Genomic DNA, 13,100 nt, shown 5'->3' with positions numbered 1-13,100 from the left:
GAGAGGCCCCTTCTATTCTGGTCAAGTCTCTGTGGCCTCACTCCAGTCGAAACTTGAGATCTTAATCACAAAAGGGCTAATTTATAACACTTTTAGAAGAGCTTGGAAAAATGCCAAATGATAATGTTCTTCTACCTTATGATAATGATTAATTGTTTAGATTTTTTAAATAAATCAACTATGTTGATGTCTATTTTGGTTAAAGTCTTTCTTCATTTTCTTGCTCAAAAGAACACGTTTGTTTAATACTAATCCTCTAGATAGGAAAAAAAAATCGGTCAATTGGGTTAGTCTCATTTCAATAATGAAGACAAGAAAGTAGAAAATCACAAAAAAATTACATGGAAATCCACCTTTTATAATCATAAAGAAAAACACAAATTAGCCATTACTAAATACAAATGCCCCTACAAATTACGATAACCTACAAAATCATAGGATTCTTATAAATCTGGTGCGATACTTCCTGTTGATAGCAAGAGTTTCCTCCTCTACAGCTTCCCTCTCTCCATGGCCTTCGTTCCTCTTGACCTCTCAAAGAAGCGCTTCCAGTGGCTACTGAACTGGTTATCAGTTTCATATCTTTCATGAATCAGAAAACTGACCCAAAATTCTTTAGCTTCCACAAGAACAGAATGAGAATCGCCTCTTCCTACTCACTCTTGTACAAGTAAATTATTACACAGCTTTAATGCCATAGATAGAGTCTCAAAAGGCACCGGAGCTTCAGCTATAGATGGTATCACGCATAAGGGTGGTGATGTCTGTGCCGATCCTTTTCGCGAGATGAATATGATGATGCACTATGGTAGTCACTGCCACGATCTGCAACAAAACACATCCAAGACACAGGGAAATATTTCAATAAAGCAAGTAACGGGAATAGAGCAGATTTCCATGGAGGGATAAAATATCAGAAAAGAAATCTAAAGAGTTTGAGCTACCAACCTCTTGATAGATGATGTCTTGATTTTACAGAATGTCCTGGATCCAAAAAATGGATCAGCAACAATCACATTAAAGATGATAGCATAGTAACAGACAGTTACAGACATTTTGAGATGGATTAAAAAGCATACCTGATTCTTTACCCTTGTCCTTGGGACGGTGGCTTCTCTCTTTGAGCTTTTCCTTGTCCCTCTCTTGTTCCTTTTCACGTTCCCTATCTCTGTCCAAGTCCCTGCCCCGATCCCGATCCCGATCTCGATCTCGATCTCGATCCCGTACTTTAAGCCTCTCTTTCTCCCTGTCCCTACTCCGTTCTCCACTCATTTCAAGTCTATTATCAGATTTTTGTTTAGAGGTGGTGTCTTCTTTTGTTTCTTCGGCAGGCACACCTTTTGTATCATCATCAGTTTTCTTTGAAAATTTTAATTTGTCCAGAGCAGCTTTTATCAACATATCCTTTGACCCTGCTGCATCCAGATGGACTGCTTCTTTGGGAGTACTTGTATCATTAACTGTGGCATTCATTGAACTTTCCTGTATAAGAAAGCATCTTAGTTCACAAGCCAAGCAACAAAATTGCATATGAACGATGCAACAGAATTTAAATCAAGAGGTCAGAAATACAGTTTACCTTTGGAGCACCTTGACTGTCTGATGTCTTATTTGTTGTTGCAAAAGAGTGTCCATCTTTACATACAGGAATGCACTGTGCCTTCGGAAGACTGTACAAGTGGGCAAGAACTCTGCAAACTTCATCAATTCCAGATTTCTCTGCATCAAAAGCTTTCCACCATGGTGGGTTTTCCGGAAGGGGCACCTGGAACCTACGGGCTGCTGCATAGACCACTCCACAGGCCACAACTTCACTTTTAAATCGAACACATAAGGTCGTCCGCAAACTATAGATGAAAAGAAACGTACATCACACACATGAACAGAAGAAGCATAAGGAACATAAACAAGCAATTGAACTAGGATCTGCCAAGAACATGCCTTCACAGTTTCCCTTGTAAGGGCAGAATGACCCTGTCAAAGTTGACAGTGACAAATCTGTCCAAGCAATGTCATGAGAGGACATGCCATATTTTTGTTTTCTTGACTAGTGATTACACACAAAGAGCACTCCTTCCCTTGGTTGAAACTTTTTTACCCAAGAACTCACAGTCAACACCCCCCATGTGGCCATTGAGCCAACGACCCAATCCACATTTATCAACTATAGAATACATCCAAAGCATAGATATTTACCTTACATTACACAGCAGAAAGCCCGGACAAGTCGAAGAAAGTATGAATCAAAAGACTAGAAAAAGGGTGAAGAGCAACCGAATCAAGATGACGAAGTAGCAGCTACCAAATGTATGCTGCTACCCAAGATCATTTGAGCCACTTTCAGAAGACTTTTTTTTGTGACATTAAGAATTTCTGTATAGTCTCATCTAATAGCGAAGATGGGAATGCAGTATCATGAATCTACGGAGATTATTGCTATTATTTTTGAAAGTTGAAGTCACCCCATTCCCCCCACCCCCACCATGTGACCATTGAACCAAAGGCCCCATATATGGAGATTATTGGCTGTTTTCTATTTCTAATTGACAAGAACCATCTCTACGTAGGAAGAGAGAGAGAGATGGATATATATATATATATATATATATATAGAGAGAGAGAGAGAGAGAGAGCATTTTGAAAAGAAAAATGGTGTAAGGTATAAAGCAGAATGTATTACAAGGTAAAGATATATTTTCAAATTCAGACAATTCGCTATGAAGCAACTTGTCCAAGAAACGCAACCCTCATTTAGCTGTCTCAAAAACCTTTGAACTCAGCAGGTAATGAAGAGATTGACAGTCACCCACTTGCACCAATATTGCATTTACAGCTTAACAATGCCATTGATAGGAGCATGAAATGCATTGGTGCATGAAGTTGCAGTATATTTGCTCTATATTATCCGATAAGTTTTTTCAATGAGAACCAGTTGAAGGGGACCAGTGAACATTCTACTTGAAGGGTAGAAAAGGTCCACCAGTCTATAGAGGTTCATCAATGGGGTGCAAAAAGCCAGCTGAAACAGCAGCTATGGCTCCACTCCAGAGAGTGTTGATCAATTTTTTTATAACCAATGCATATAGATCACATAGTCCCCTGATCCGACCTGGACCCATTTGCAGCCCTAAGCATAATCCTCTTATACTGTTTACCACCAATTGAGAACAAAGTTTTCATAGTAAGATAAAAAAATAAACACTAAAAGCATCAGGAAACAGTAGGTTATCAATGCAAAAGAGGTCATATACAAAATATTACCTGTCATTTGCTAAGTTCCATGCTTCCTGTCTAAGCTCTGGGGGAGCTTCAAGAGTGCGGAGATAATTAGATATAAACTTATGTGGATGTTCTACATGACAGATGAAACCCATCTCTTTAAGTATATGGCGTTCCGTGTTATTCAGAACTGTCTTTAAGTCTGCATATTTCTGTTACAAGAAAAAAATGCAATTAAACAGCCTTTTCTAAGGCCAAAATTTTGATGAGGACAAATGATAATTGTGTCAGGAGTCAATGCCACAGCTTTAAAGAAAATCAATGAGGATGGAAAGAGGATGGGACAAATAACCTAGAAACTTTTCAAATAACAAGAGGGAAGTCTCAGTTCCAACTGAATTGTACAGCACTTGCCTAACTTTCTCACAGATCCAAAAATATTATCGAGCACAGCTAGAAATTTACAAAGCAACATCCAGTTCAGAACATAAATATCGTTGTGTCTTACTGCTTTTTACACACACACACACATCCCACCCTCCAAAAAAAAGGTCAAATGACATATCTAATCACTGAAATATAAAAGGGTGTGCTCTACACGTCACTGGAGAGCCCAAAAAGAACGATTTTTAAAAGACACTTACCTTTGAGAAAGTATCCAAAAACTCCACTGGTAGATTTTCTCTCCGGCATTCCATTCTATGAAACACAATGAGGACCTGCCTTGCTTTTCTAGGGCTTTCTTCCAGTTTTGAGGCCAGCCAAACACAACTTGAAGCAACTATCTACAAAAAGTACAAAAAAGTTTAAGTGGTATTAAAGAGAAGAAAAAAGATATTATTGAGTGAAAAGGGTTCATACAAGCAATTTAAACAATTTTCTCTGCCTACTATGGACCAGGTAAATCATGTATATCTCAAAGACATTTGCTACCAACAAAAACATCACAAGCTAAACTACAGAAAGTGAAGAGAATGATACCTTCACATCAAAGCGTGCAAAAGACTTCTTGCAATAGAATCGATGAAAAAGAACCTGGCCAGTGGCCATCACAGCTTGTGGTCTTTTGGAGTTAATAAATCATTGAAGTAACAACAATGGAAAAAGAAGATAAAAAACCTTAAAAATAAAAAAATAAAAATTCAAAATAGAACAAAAAAAGGATACAATCGGAGCAAGATGCCACTTTCCTGGATGAGATCGCAGCCATAGATTCGAAGGGTTGTCTCTGTATCTTCATCAATGCCATCTTTCCTAGAGGGTGAGTTCTTCAGTTGCTCATCCGTCAAGTAGAATGTGTCAATTGCAGTGTAGATCATATCGAAGAGGATGTAATACAATTACAGTCTAATCACTGCACAAGAAATAATAAAATTCAGGAAAATAAAAATTACATTTCAGATAAGAAGAAGTAAAACATCAAAGCAAAGTCCACTTGAATAACAAATCCAATTTGAAAAGGAAAATAATATCCAAACAACAAAACCAAGTAAACCTTTATCAGTAGGTCTGCAATTAGATGGCTAGTGAGTTTTAAAGGAAACAAGAAAGAAGAACAAGAGATTTGTTATTTTAGCTGAAAAATCTTTAAAGGTTGCATTATTGTCATCTACCATCATATTTGACATCCCAAGTTATTTAAGACACACCAACACAGAGTCTAATACTGTACAAAAAATTTTATTCACACAGCCAATAGAGAAATGTTTGTAGACAAGTGGCCATGTTTGCAATTAGGCTAAATTTTGTGTTATAAATTAGAAGCATAGACTAACATGTATAGTGGCACTTCTACCATATAATTAGCAGTAACATGACTAAGAAAATCATTTTATTGTATAGGAACAGGGAACAGAGATTTTCAAGGAAATTCCCCCTGCTCCTATTGGTTAATTTTTTTGACACGAAAGACTCAGGAGGAACAGCTAAATTTTGGTGATAGTGGGGCCAAGGACAACTGGATTTTGTTGAACCACAAAAGTTTACAAAAACCAGAGCTTGAATCTTGTAAAACCAGATCAATCTAACACGCTCTGAAAAAATATCTTTAGCTAAAAGATTTAGCAAATTGAAGAAATCCATCCAAATAGAAGTGGTATATGCCACTGCATTTTTGAAGGAGTGAAAGCACACTCTTTTTTCATAGGCAGCAGAAAGATATTTTTCATCAACTCACATATGCTTCCTTTATATACATACTTATTAGTAGGACTCTGGAGGCTTTTTAGGCACTTCAACCTTCCAAGCCCCTCTTTTCTCTCCTCTATTCATTCTATGAAGTGAGCAGCCATCTATTGTTACACGTCCTCAGTTTTCATCTCTATTCTGTTTTAAGAAAGTATCCTTCCGATGAAGTACCTCTTTTAGTTCCAGAAGTTTCCAAAGAGTGAAAGTTGGGTAAGTGTAAGACAGAGGGACCATGGTTTAAAACATTGGCAGCTTCATCAATGGACATCTAAAATTGAGGGGGCCCACAACCCACACACCCCAAGATGTAGCACTGGCCTTGGCATTTGTGAGTCATACATGTGCTACTTGACATACAAAACAAGCTCTACAGGAATCATATTCAGGTGAAATTTGGAAGACTGTATGGTTTTTAAAATTCAGATTGAAACAGAAGCTCCCTATTCCACTATATGGAAATTGGCTTCTAGAGAAGTTTGGTGGAGTGAGTCCTATATTCCTTAATTAATATACAGTTCTCTCTCTCTCTCTCTCTCTCTCTCTCTCTCTCTCTCTCTCCAGCTCACGAAAAAGAGAAACCTGATCCAAATGGGTATAGCAATATCTGCAAAATTGTTATGAAAGTGTCAGCATTCGGGTTTAACAGAACTAAGTTCTGCGCAGATATAATCATAGACTAAATGATAACGACAGTACTGCTTTGAGTAGAGATTTTGGGGGTTAGTGATCATGTAACTTTATCAGATCAAAATGAATTAAAACAAAAAATGGCTATCTTTATCAAGAAATATTTCTTTTTCATTTGGTGTGCCCTAAAGGGGAAAATCCTCTCCCTGACAACCTCAGCCACAGAGCCCACAAATGGGATAACCATATCTGCAAACTCTGCAACACTATTGATGAGTTATCCTCTGCAACTTTAGCCTTCAATGTTGTCTCCCTTCAATCCTCTCTAAAGCCTCTGACAATTCTTCAATTGGCAATCGGCAACTCTTGGCAAAATCTTGTAGTGTCTCTCGTTTTCAATTACCATTTGGGAAATTTGGAAACAGAGGAACTCCAGAACTTTTGACAGTTGTTCCCATTGTGAGGTAGTAATTGAAGTCTCCATTCACCATACTCTCTTTTCGGCTTGTAAGATTCCCAACTTCAATCATCTACCTAGCGTGATCATCAATAAAAATTTGAGACAGGTTATAGCTTTTTCTCACGAGCTTGATCACAGTCTATGAGTGGTTTCCTTCCCCTTCTTCCCACCTAAAGGTCAAATTCAATGATAGCTCTAGCAGAAATTCAGTGCCAGCTCTTGGTGGTGGTGCAATTTGTGATCACCTGGGAAGATCAAACTTGTATAATCTGCTCCCTTCAACATTACAAACTCGACGAAGTTGAGATTCAGGCCTTGGTTCAAAACCTGAGACTATTTCAGGATCGGTGGACGATAACTCATTGATTGTCAACAGTTGGGTTCTCAGTGCCTTTCTAACGTCTTCACTAGTTCTTCATGAGATTATAGACAGTGCTTCTTAGATTGACATCTCATGAGTGCACAACCCCTGTGAGGCCAATCAGGTGTCTGACGCCCTTGCTTGTTGTTGGGAACATTTTCCCTCTCAAGGACACATAATCATGTTGCTTTTCTGCTTTTTTATGTATTTCCTTGTGCATCTTCTTTCTAGTTTTTCCAGTTATTTTTATTTTTAATTGATCTTATTTTGAGCCCTTTATACTTGCCGTTAGGAGCCCTGCTTGTACATTCTCCTCTCTTAATAAAGCTTCTCATTATTATTAAAAAACATATTTCTTTTTCAAAAAAATTTAGAGCCTCCTGGGTTATGTTTTAGAGAATAGAACTCCCTTGCACTTAGTCCGGACATATTTCTTCTTCATAAAAGTTTAGAGCCTCATGGGTTCTGTTTTAGAGAAATTGAATTTCCTTGCACTTAGTCCAAGTTAACAACCAGTTAAATAAATAGGAACTTCAAATTCTTGGCAAAACAATCTCAATTCATAACGGCTTCTTCACATGCCAACTTGATAAACTATTGAAGCTTCTTTAAACAGATAAAGAAGAAACCTCGAGATCAACTATGCCATTTCTAGCTTGTAATGATCAGAAAACGCAGATTGGTTCAAACTCCTACCATGAATAAGTTAGCACATTTAATCTAAGAAAAAGGGGAAAAAAACTAAGTATCTCCTACATAGAAGATAAAACTTAATCTATAGGGTCACAATTGTTCTTTTGCTAAGGTGATGGCAATCTTCAAATAAACAGGTAAAAAATAAAAGCATGGTCTTATCCCTAACGGCTCTGTTTTCACCAGGAGAGCACTATCCTTTATTGGCTCTATATTGTTATAACAGTAGGGTTCCAAGTGATGAGTACCCACTCAAACTACGAGTCAGAAAATACAAGCTATAGCCAAACAACAAATTTGACTGTATAGTCTTGGTTAAACTGAAACAGAGAAAGCGAAAATAGTCAGAGTTTAAAAAATTTCCAAATTCAATTTCCTAGTACCAATTGACGTTTTATTTTGTTCCAAGTCCTGGCTAGTAGGGGAAATAATCAGTACACAAGAAGATCCTAAAGGGAACATGTTGCGCGCCACAATTCCATATTTTAATAAATATTTTGATGTTAAAAATGATAAAGAAACTTCAACAACATACGTCTTTATTTTAGAAAATTATATCGAAATCTATTAGCAAATGATAGAAACAATGATCATAAAATAAATAAAAAATTAGCATAGAAAGAAGAAGGGTTTAGAAGAAGACATAATTGTTAGAGGAATTTGATGCAGATTGGGGCTCGCAAATAGCCGGTTAATAAAATGAAGAAGCAGAATGGCCACACGGGGGCTCTCTAGTGTGATGTCTAGGGTTCAAATATCACCGGGGAATTGGTTGTAGTTTGCGCGTGTAATCCTCATTCAAAATGAAAGGGAAAGAAGCTGAAGATTGCCTAATCATGCTTCTCATGGAAGAGATAAATTGAGCAGGGGGAATAAATACACAAGAAAAAAAAAAAAAAAAGAGGAGGCATTGACAGCAGCACGGCCTGCGCAGAAAGTAGAGAACGAAGAAGAGTAATCCTAGGAGAGTGGAAAATCAGAGCATATAAGGACAAGAGTAAAGCAGATAGCAGAAGAGGAAGAGTCGAACCAGATCGAGGGTTAAGGGTTTTGAGAGAGGGGCATACCTGTAAGCCGTTTAAGAATCTCTACCCGCTTCTCGGTAGCGGCAAGAATACGGTAGCCGTGGGGATCGGAACTAAGCTCACCGAAGGTAGAGAGAGAAGAGGAAGTCCGATCTCGAAAGAAAACTCTTCTCTTCCTCGTCGACGAAGGCCATGAGGAAAAGCTTGAGGGAGTTGAGAGCGTCTGAAGAGCCCGATAAGATTTTCCGTCCTCCCCTCTTTTCTTTTCTTCCGTAGTCTGCAAGGGGGTTTAATCTTTACAAATTTACACCAGCAACGGCAGTTTTGGCTAGGAGATTTCTTCTCTAGCTAGTGTATTTTTTTATCTCAAGGTATTCTAACACCACTTAGAGACTAACCAAGGGCTATTAGAAGATAAAATGGATGAATCTATAAAAAATGTAGCTTCAATTAAATCTAGTGAAAGTTTAGATAGTAGAGATTCTCACTCTATTTAGATTACTTTTGTTCAATTAACTGGACATAATTATGTGAATTGGTCCAGATTAGTACTTATGTTTGTGAAAGCAAAGAGAAAGAAAATATTTTAGGGATGATCCTCTAGATACTATTATTAAGGACCAAGAGGTGGACGATAATCAAAAAATGACTTGGTTAATCAATAGTATGGAACCGAGGTTTAGTCATCAGATCATGAGTTGCAGGACTTGCATGTATTCTCTCTAATAAAGTAATTTGTTTAACGTGTATGAATTATATGTGAAGTATGTTAGCATGTAGAAGATTAACTAACTATTTTAATGAAATACAAGGTATTCTGCAAGAAATTAGCTTTTTCACCTATTTAATACTAATTTCGATGAACTTTGTAAAGAGAATAATCAAATTAAGTGTCCTGGTTTCTTGATGGTCTTAGACCTGAGTATGATGCTTGTCTAGCCCAACTATTGGTGAATGATTATGTCTCTGCTCTTGAACATGTTTTTCTATTGTGTAGTCCATGCTGACGATGTAGTGGCCACTAAAAGCGAAAAAGACCCTCAATCTTAAATCTACTTCAAATAAGTATGAAGCTTCATAAGGTCATGGTAGAGGTTGTGGTTGAGACTTTTCTACTAGAGGACATAGATGAGGTGATAGAAGTGATAGAAAATGCATCAATTAGAGTAGAACCAATCATTTTTGGGAGAAGTTTGTTTGTGAAACTAGCATGGGCTAATTCTACTTTGATTGGAAAATAGACTATAACATATGTTGGTCAACAAGAAGTTCAACAATTCCTCCAGTGACTTGGTCAATTGATTACCACTAGTCCTCTATCTCCTCTACTCCTAAAGATCTAGATTCGTCAACCAATGAGAGTGCCACCATGGTAGCAGCAAGTATACAAGTGATGAATGTGTCTCATTCTCCTTCATGAATTATTGATTCATGAGTATCTAAACATATGTCAGGTATGCCAACCGTATTTCAATGTATGACCCCTTCTCCATCCTATTGCTTTGTTATATTTGTAGATGGATCTACCTCCCCATCAAGAGGGCACTATTCATACTACATTGCTTATGATCTTGAGTTATGTTTTATTTTTTCCTAACTTTCTTCTAAATGTTTTATCAATTACGAATATCACAAAATCTTTAAATTATTCTATAACATTTTCCCCTACTATATGTGTGTTTTCTAGGTTTTGTAGATGAAGAGGACAATTGGTTCCAGGTTCTACTGCCTGTATGATGTATCTATTCCAAAGGCAATGAACTCTTGCAACAAATAACTCTTCATACCTATAGTATATGTGTTTGGGACATCCATCACCAACTAAGCTTCATCAATCTTTTCCTTCTTAACAGGCACAAATTCTCTTTAGAGCTTTATACTTGTTTACTTCATACTTTTTCTTCTTAAGGTCAATTGGGAAAGCACCATAGAGCCAGTTTTCTAGAAAGTCCTTGTTGTAGTTCTCGAGTATTTGGCTTAGTTCTTTCTGATGTATGGGATTTGTGTTGAGTTTCTAGTCTATTTGGTTTTTGTTTCTTTGTTTCCTTTATTGAAACTCTTTTAGCATAGTTAATTAGTTGTATCTCATGAAGAAGAAATCAAAGGCCTTTGATGTATTTCTGAAAATTTTCATCAAATAAAAAACCACTTTGGTGCTTCTATTCATAACTTTCAAACGGATAAAGGTCTTGAATTTTTTAGTATGATCTTCATGGTGTTATTCACCAAATCTCTTCTGTGTATACCCCTTAGCAGAATAGGGTTGTAGAAAGGAAAAATAAGCATTTGCATGAAGTTAAATATTATTGTTTCAAATGCATGTTCTTATCTTTTTGGGTTGATACAAGCAAATGCCATCTTTTGTCTTGCAAGTGGGGATGACATCGAGCCGAGCCGAGCCCGAACGTGCTTATGTTCGAGCCGAGTTTGATTTAAATATTTCGAACTCGAGCTCGATCCGAGCCTAGGCTCGAGCTTAAAATTGTTATCAAGCTCAAGCCTAATAATTTTAACCGAGTTCGAGCCGAGCTTGAGCTTCAACATTCATTTAAATTTTTTCAAAAAATACAAGTCTCGAGTTCCTGCTCTAACATTTATTTAAAACTTTTCAAAAAATGCATGTCAAATGAATTGTATATAAAATTATGCATACATTTTACATAAAATTTGGAATGACCTCTACTTAAAATTGGGCATAAGGGTGGCATCGAATCTAGTTGAGTCTGAACCTTGTTCAAGCCTAGCTTGATTTAAATATTTTGAACTCGAGCTCAGCCGACCCTAAACTAGAACCTAAAATTGTAATCGAACTTGAGCCTAATAATTTTAACCGAGTTTGAGCTCGAGCTCTAGCTGAGTTCGAGTTTGAGCTTAACCTACATTTAATACTCTATATAAAATTATGCATACATTTAAAAAAAAATGATAGTGGAAGTTTAGGATTGAATTTCAATAATGGATTAGAATGCACCAATATTAATCTTTTTTACTCCAAATGTTGTCTAACTTATTCTATTATTTTTGAATCTGGCCATAAATTTACTATGACCTCCTTAGTGCCCCTAGTTGAAAATTTATATTGTAGGAAAAACTAGAAATGTTTTTCCTATGATACATATTTCCAAAAAACCATTTAAATAAAATCCTATTACTATTAGTGACTTATTAGAAAATTACAAGAAATATTTTAAAATTTTCTTAGGAAAGTTAAATGGATCTCTTATTACCTCTTTTAGGGAAATAAATAAAAATTAATAATCAATCTAATATATTACTATACTTATTGATAAAATTTTAATCAAATAAAAAGACAAACACAAAATTGCTATGAAAATTGCCTCATGCTGAAAGTATTACAACATCAACTGTCAAATACTTATTCAAAAAATTTCTATACGGTTTTCTTGCCCATCTTGGCAGGAAAATCTTATTTAAAAAATTATATGATTTTTTTAATAAGAATTTTCAATTAGAAAAATGTTTACAAAAAATGAGACACTAATAGTCCCTAAACACATATTTCTACTAAAATATATTTTCAATTTCTTCAAGAGCCATGAGGAAGGAGAGTTTAAGAAAAAGATTTTCTTTTGAGGGGGAGGGGGAAGGGGGGCGATCTAAACAAAGGCGAAGGCAGACGAGGGGGAAGAAATCGAGCGGCGGCCATAGAATCAACGGCGACGGAAAGGCAGAAGGCAGCTATCGATGGCTACAGAGGCAGCCGGAGGGGCTCAGCGATGACGAGGGGAGGAAGAATTTTTTCCCCTCGCTCTCGCTCCCGCTCCCTGGTCCTCACTCCCCCAAATCCCTCAAATCACGCGTTGCTCATTAAATTAACGAGCCGACTCATGAGCTTTCGAGTCGAACCTTGATTCGGTCGAGTTCGACTCGTTAATTTAAACTTGCCGATCCTAGATATCAAACTTGGATCATGATTCGGGTATACTGAATCGAACCGAGCCGGAATCGAGCCGAGCTCGAGCCGCTCGCAAGCCGGCTAGGTTTAAAGTCACCCCTACTTGCCAACAAAACTGTATCCACAATATTATCCTAATACTTTCAAAAAATTATATTTTCACATGTATAAACTGACATATTTCTTGATCATATTTGTATCACATTTGTATGATCAAATTTAATACAAAAGGTTTTCAGAAACAATTTTTAACCGAAGCTCTGTCTCTAATAGCCTTGCGCACACAGTGGAAGAGGACCTAGGGATGAGGGCAGCGGAACTAGACTCCTAGGGGTTTCTACCTGCCAGTTTAGCTACAGGCAGCAGAAAACATCGATGACTCACACAATACTATTCCTACAGTTACATTTCGACAGTCCTATCATTTCACTATCATATCACTCTCTTGCTTCCTACCACATGTCACTGCTATATACTCATTTGTGTCTATTTCATAGCTATCTAGTAGGCCCAATATGACTTCTGTTGCTACTTAGAACTTCTTCGGGGTTTGACCCTATTCCTGCCGGCTTACCACCATGTGGGCAATTCCGTCGATGCGGTCCTCACGGT

The 13,100-nt window shown here is 37.1% G+C and overlaps 1 protein-coding gene across 1 annotated transcript; it reads right to left on the bottom strand.

Moving 5' to 3' along the window:
* Nucleotides 1–288: 288 nt before the first annotated feature.
* On the bottom strand, nucleotides 289–8,827 carry LOC137962445 (cyclin-L1-1). Its single transcript, XM_068809312.1, has 9 exons — nucleotides 8,615–8,827; nucleotides 4,387–4,573; nucleotides 4,201–4,282; nucleotides 3,864–4,004; nucleotides 3,262–3,431; nucleotides 1,580–1,847; nucleotides 1,080–1,482; nucleotides 949–984; nucleotides 289–825 (listed from the first exon to the last, which is right to left on the bottom strand). Exons 2-9 carry the CDS (start codon nucleotides 4,536–4,538, stop codon nucleotides 743–745), a joined length of 1,335 nt encoding a protein of 444 aa, XP_068665413.1. The 5' UTR covers nucleotides 4,539–4,573; nucleotides 8,615–8,827; the 3' UTR covers nucleotides 289–742.
* Between the last annotated feature and the right edge of the window lie 4,273 nt (nucleotides 8,828–13,100).

This window comes from Aristolochia californica, unplaced genomic scaffold (assembly GCF_029961685.1).
Source record: "Aristolochia californica isolate CCGP_79_NKW_82.1479 unplaced genomic scaffold, dmAriCali1.0.hap1 SCAF_4, whole genome shotgun sequence".
Classification (NCBI taxonomy): Eukaryota; Viridiplantae; Streptophyta; class Magnoliopsida; order Piperales; family Aristolochiaceae; genus Aristolochia; species Aristolochia californica.
The sequence above is the reverse complement of the archived record's forward strand: the minus strand, read 5'-3'. Positions and strand labels throughout refer to the sequence as shown.

Coding starts and splice junctions, on each gene's coding strand:
- LOC137962445 (XM_068809312.1), bottom strand. CDS start 4,538: ATGATCTACACTGCAATTGACACATTCTACTTGACGGATGAGCAACTG. Junction 4,283..4,386: donor AGTGGCATCTTGCTCCGATT/GTATCCTTTTTT, acceptor TAACTCCAAAAG/ACCACAAGCTGTGATGGCCA. Junction 4,005..4,200: donor TTGCACGCTTTGATGTGAAG/GTATCATTCTCT, acceptor TACTTTTTGTAG/ATAGTTGCTTCAAGTTGTGT.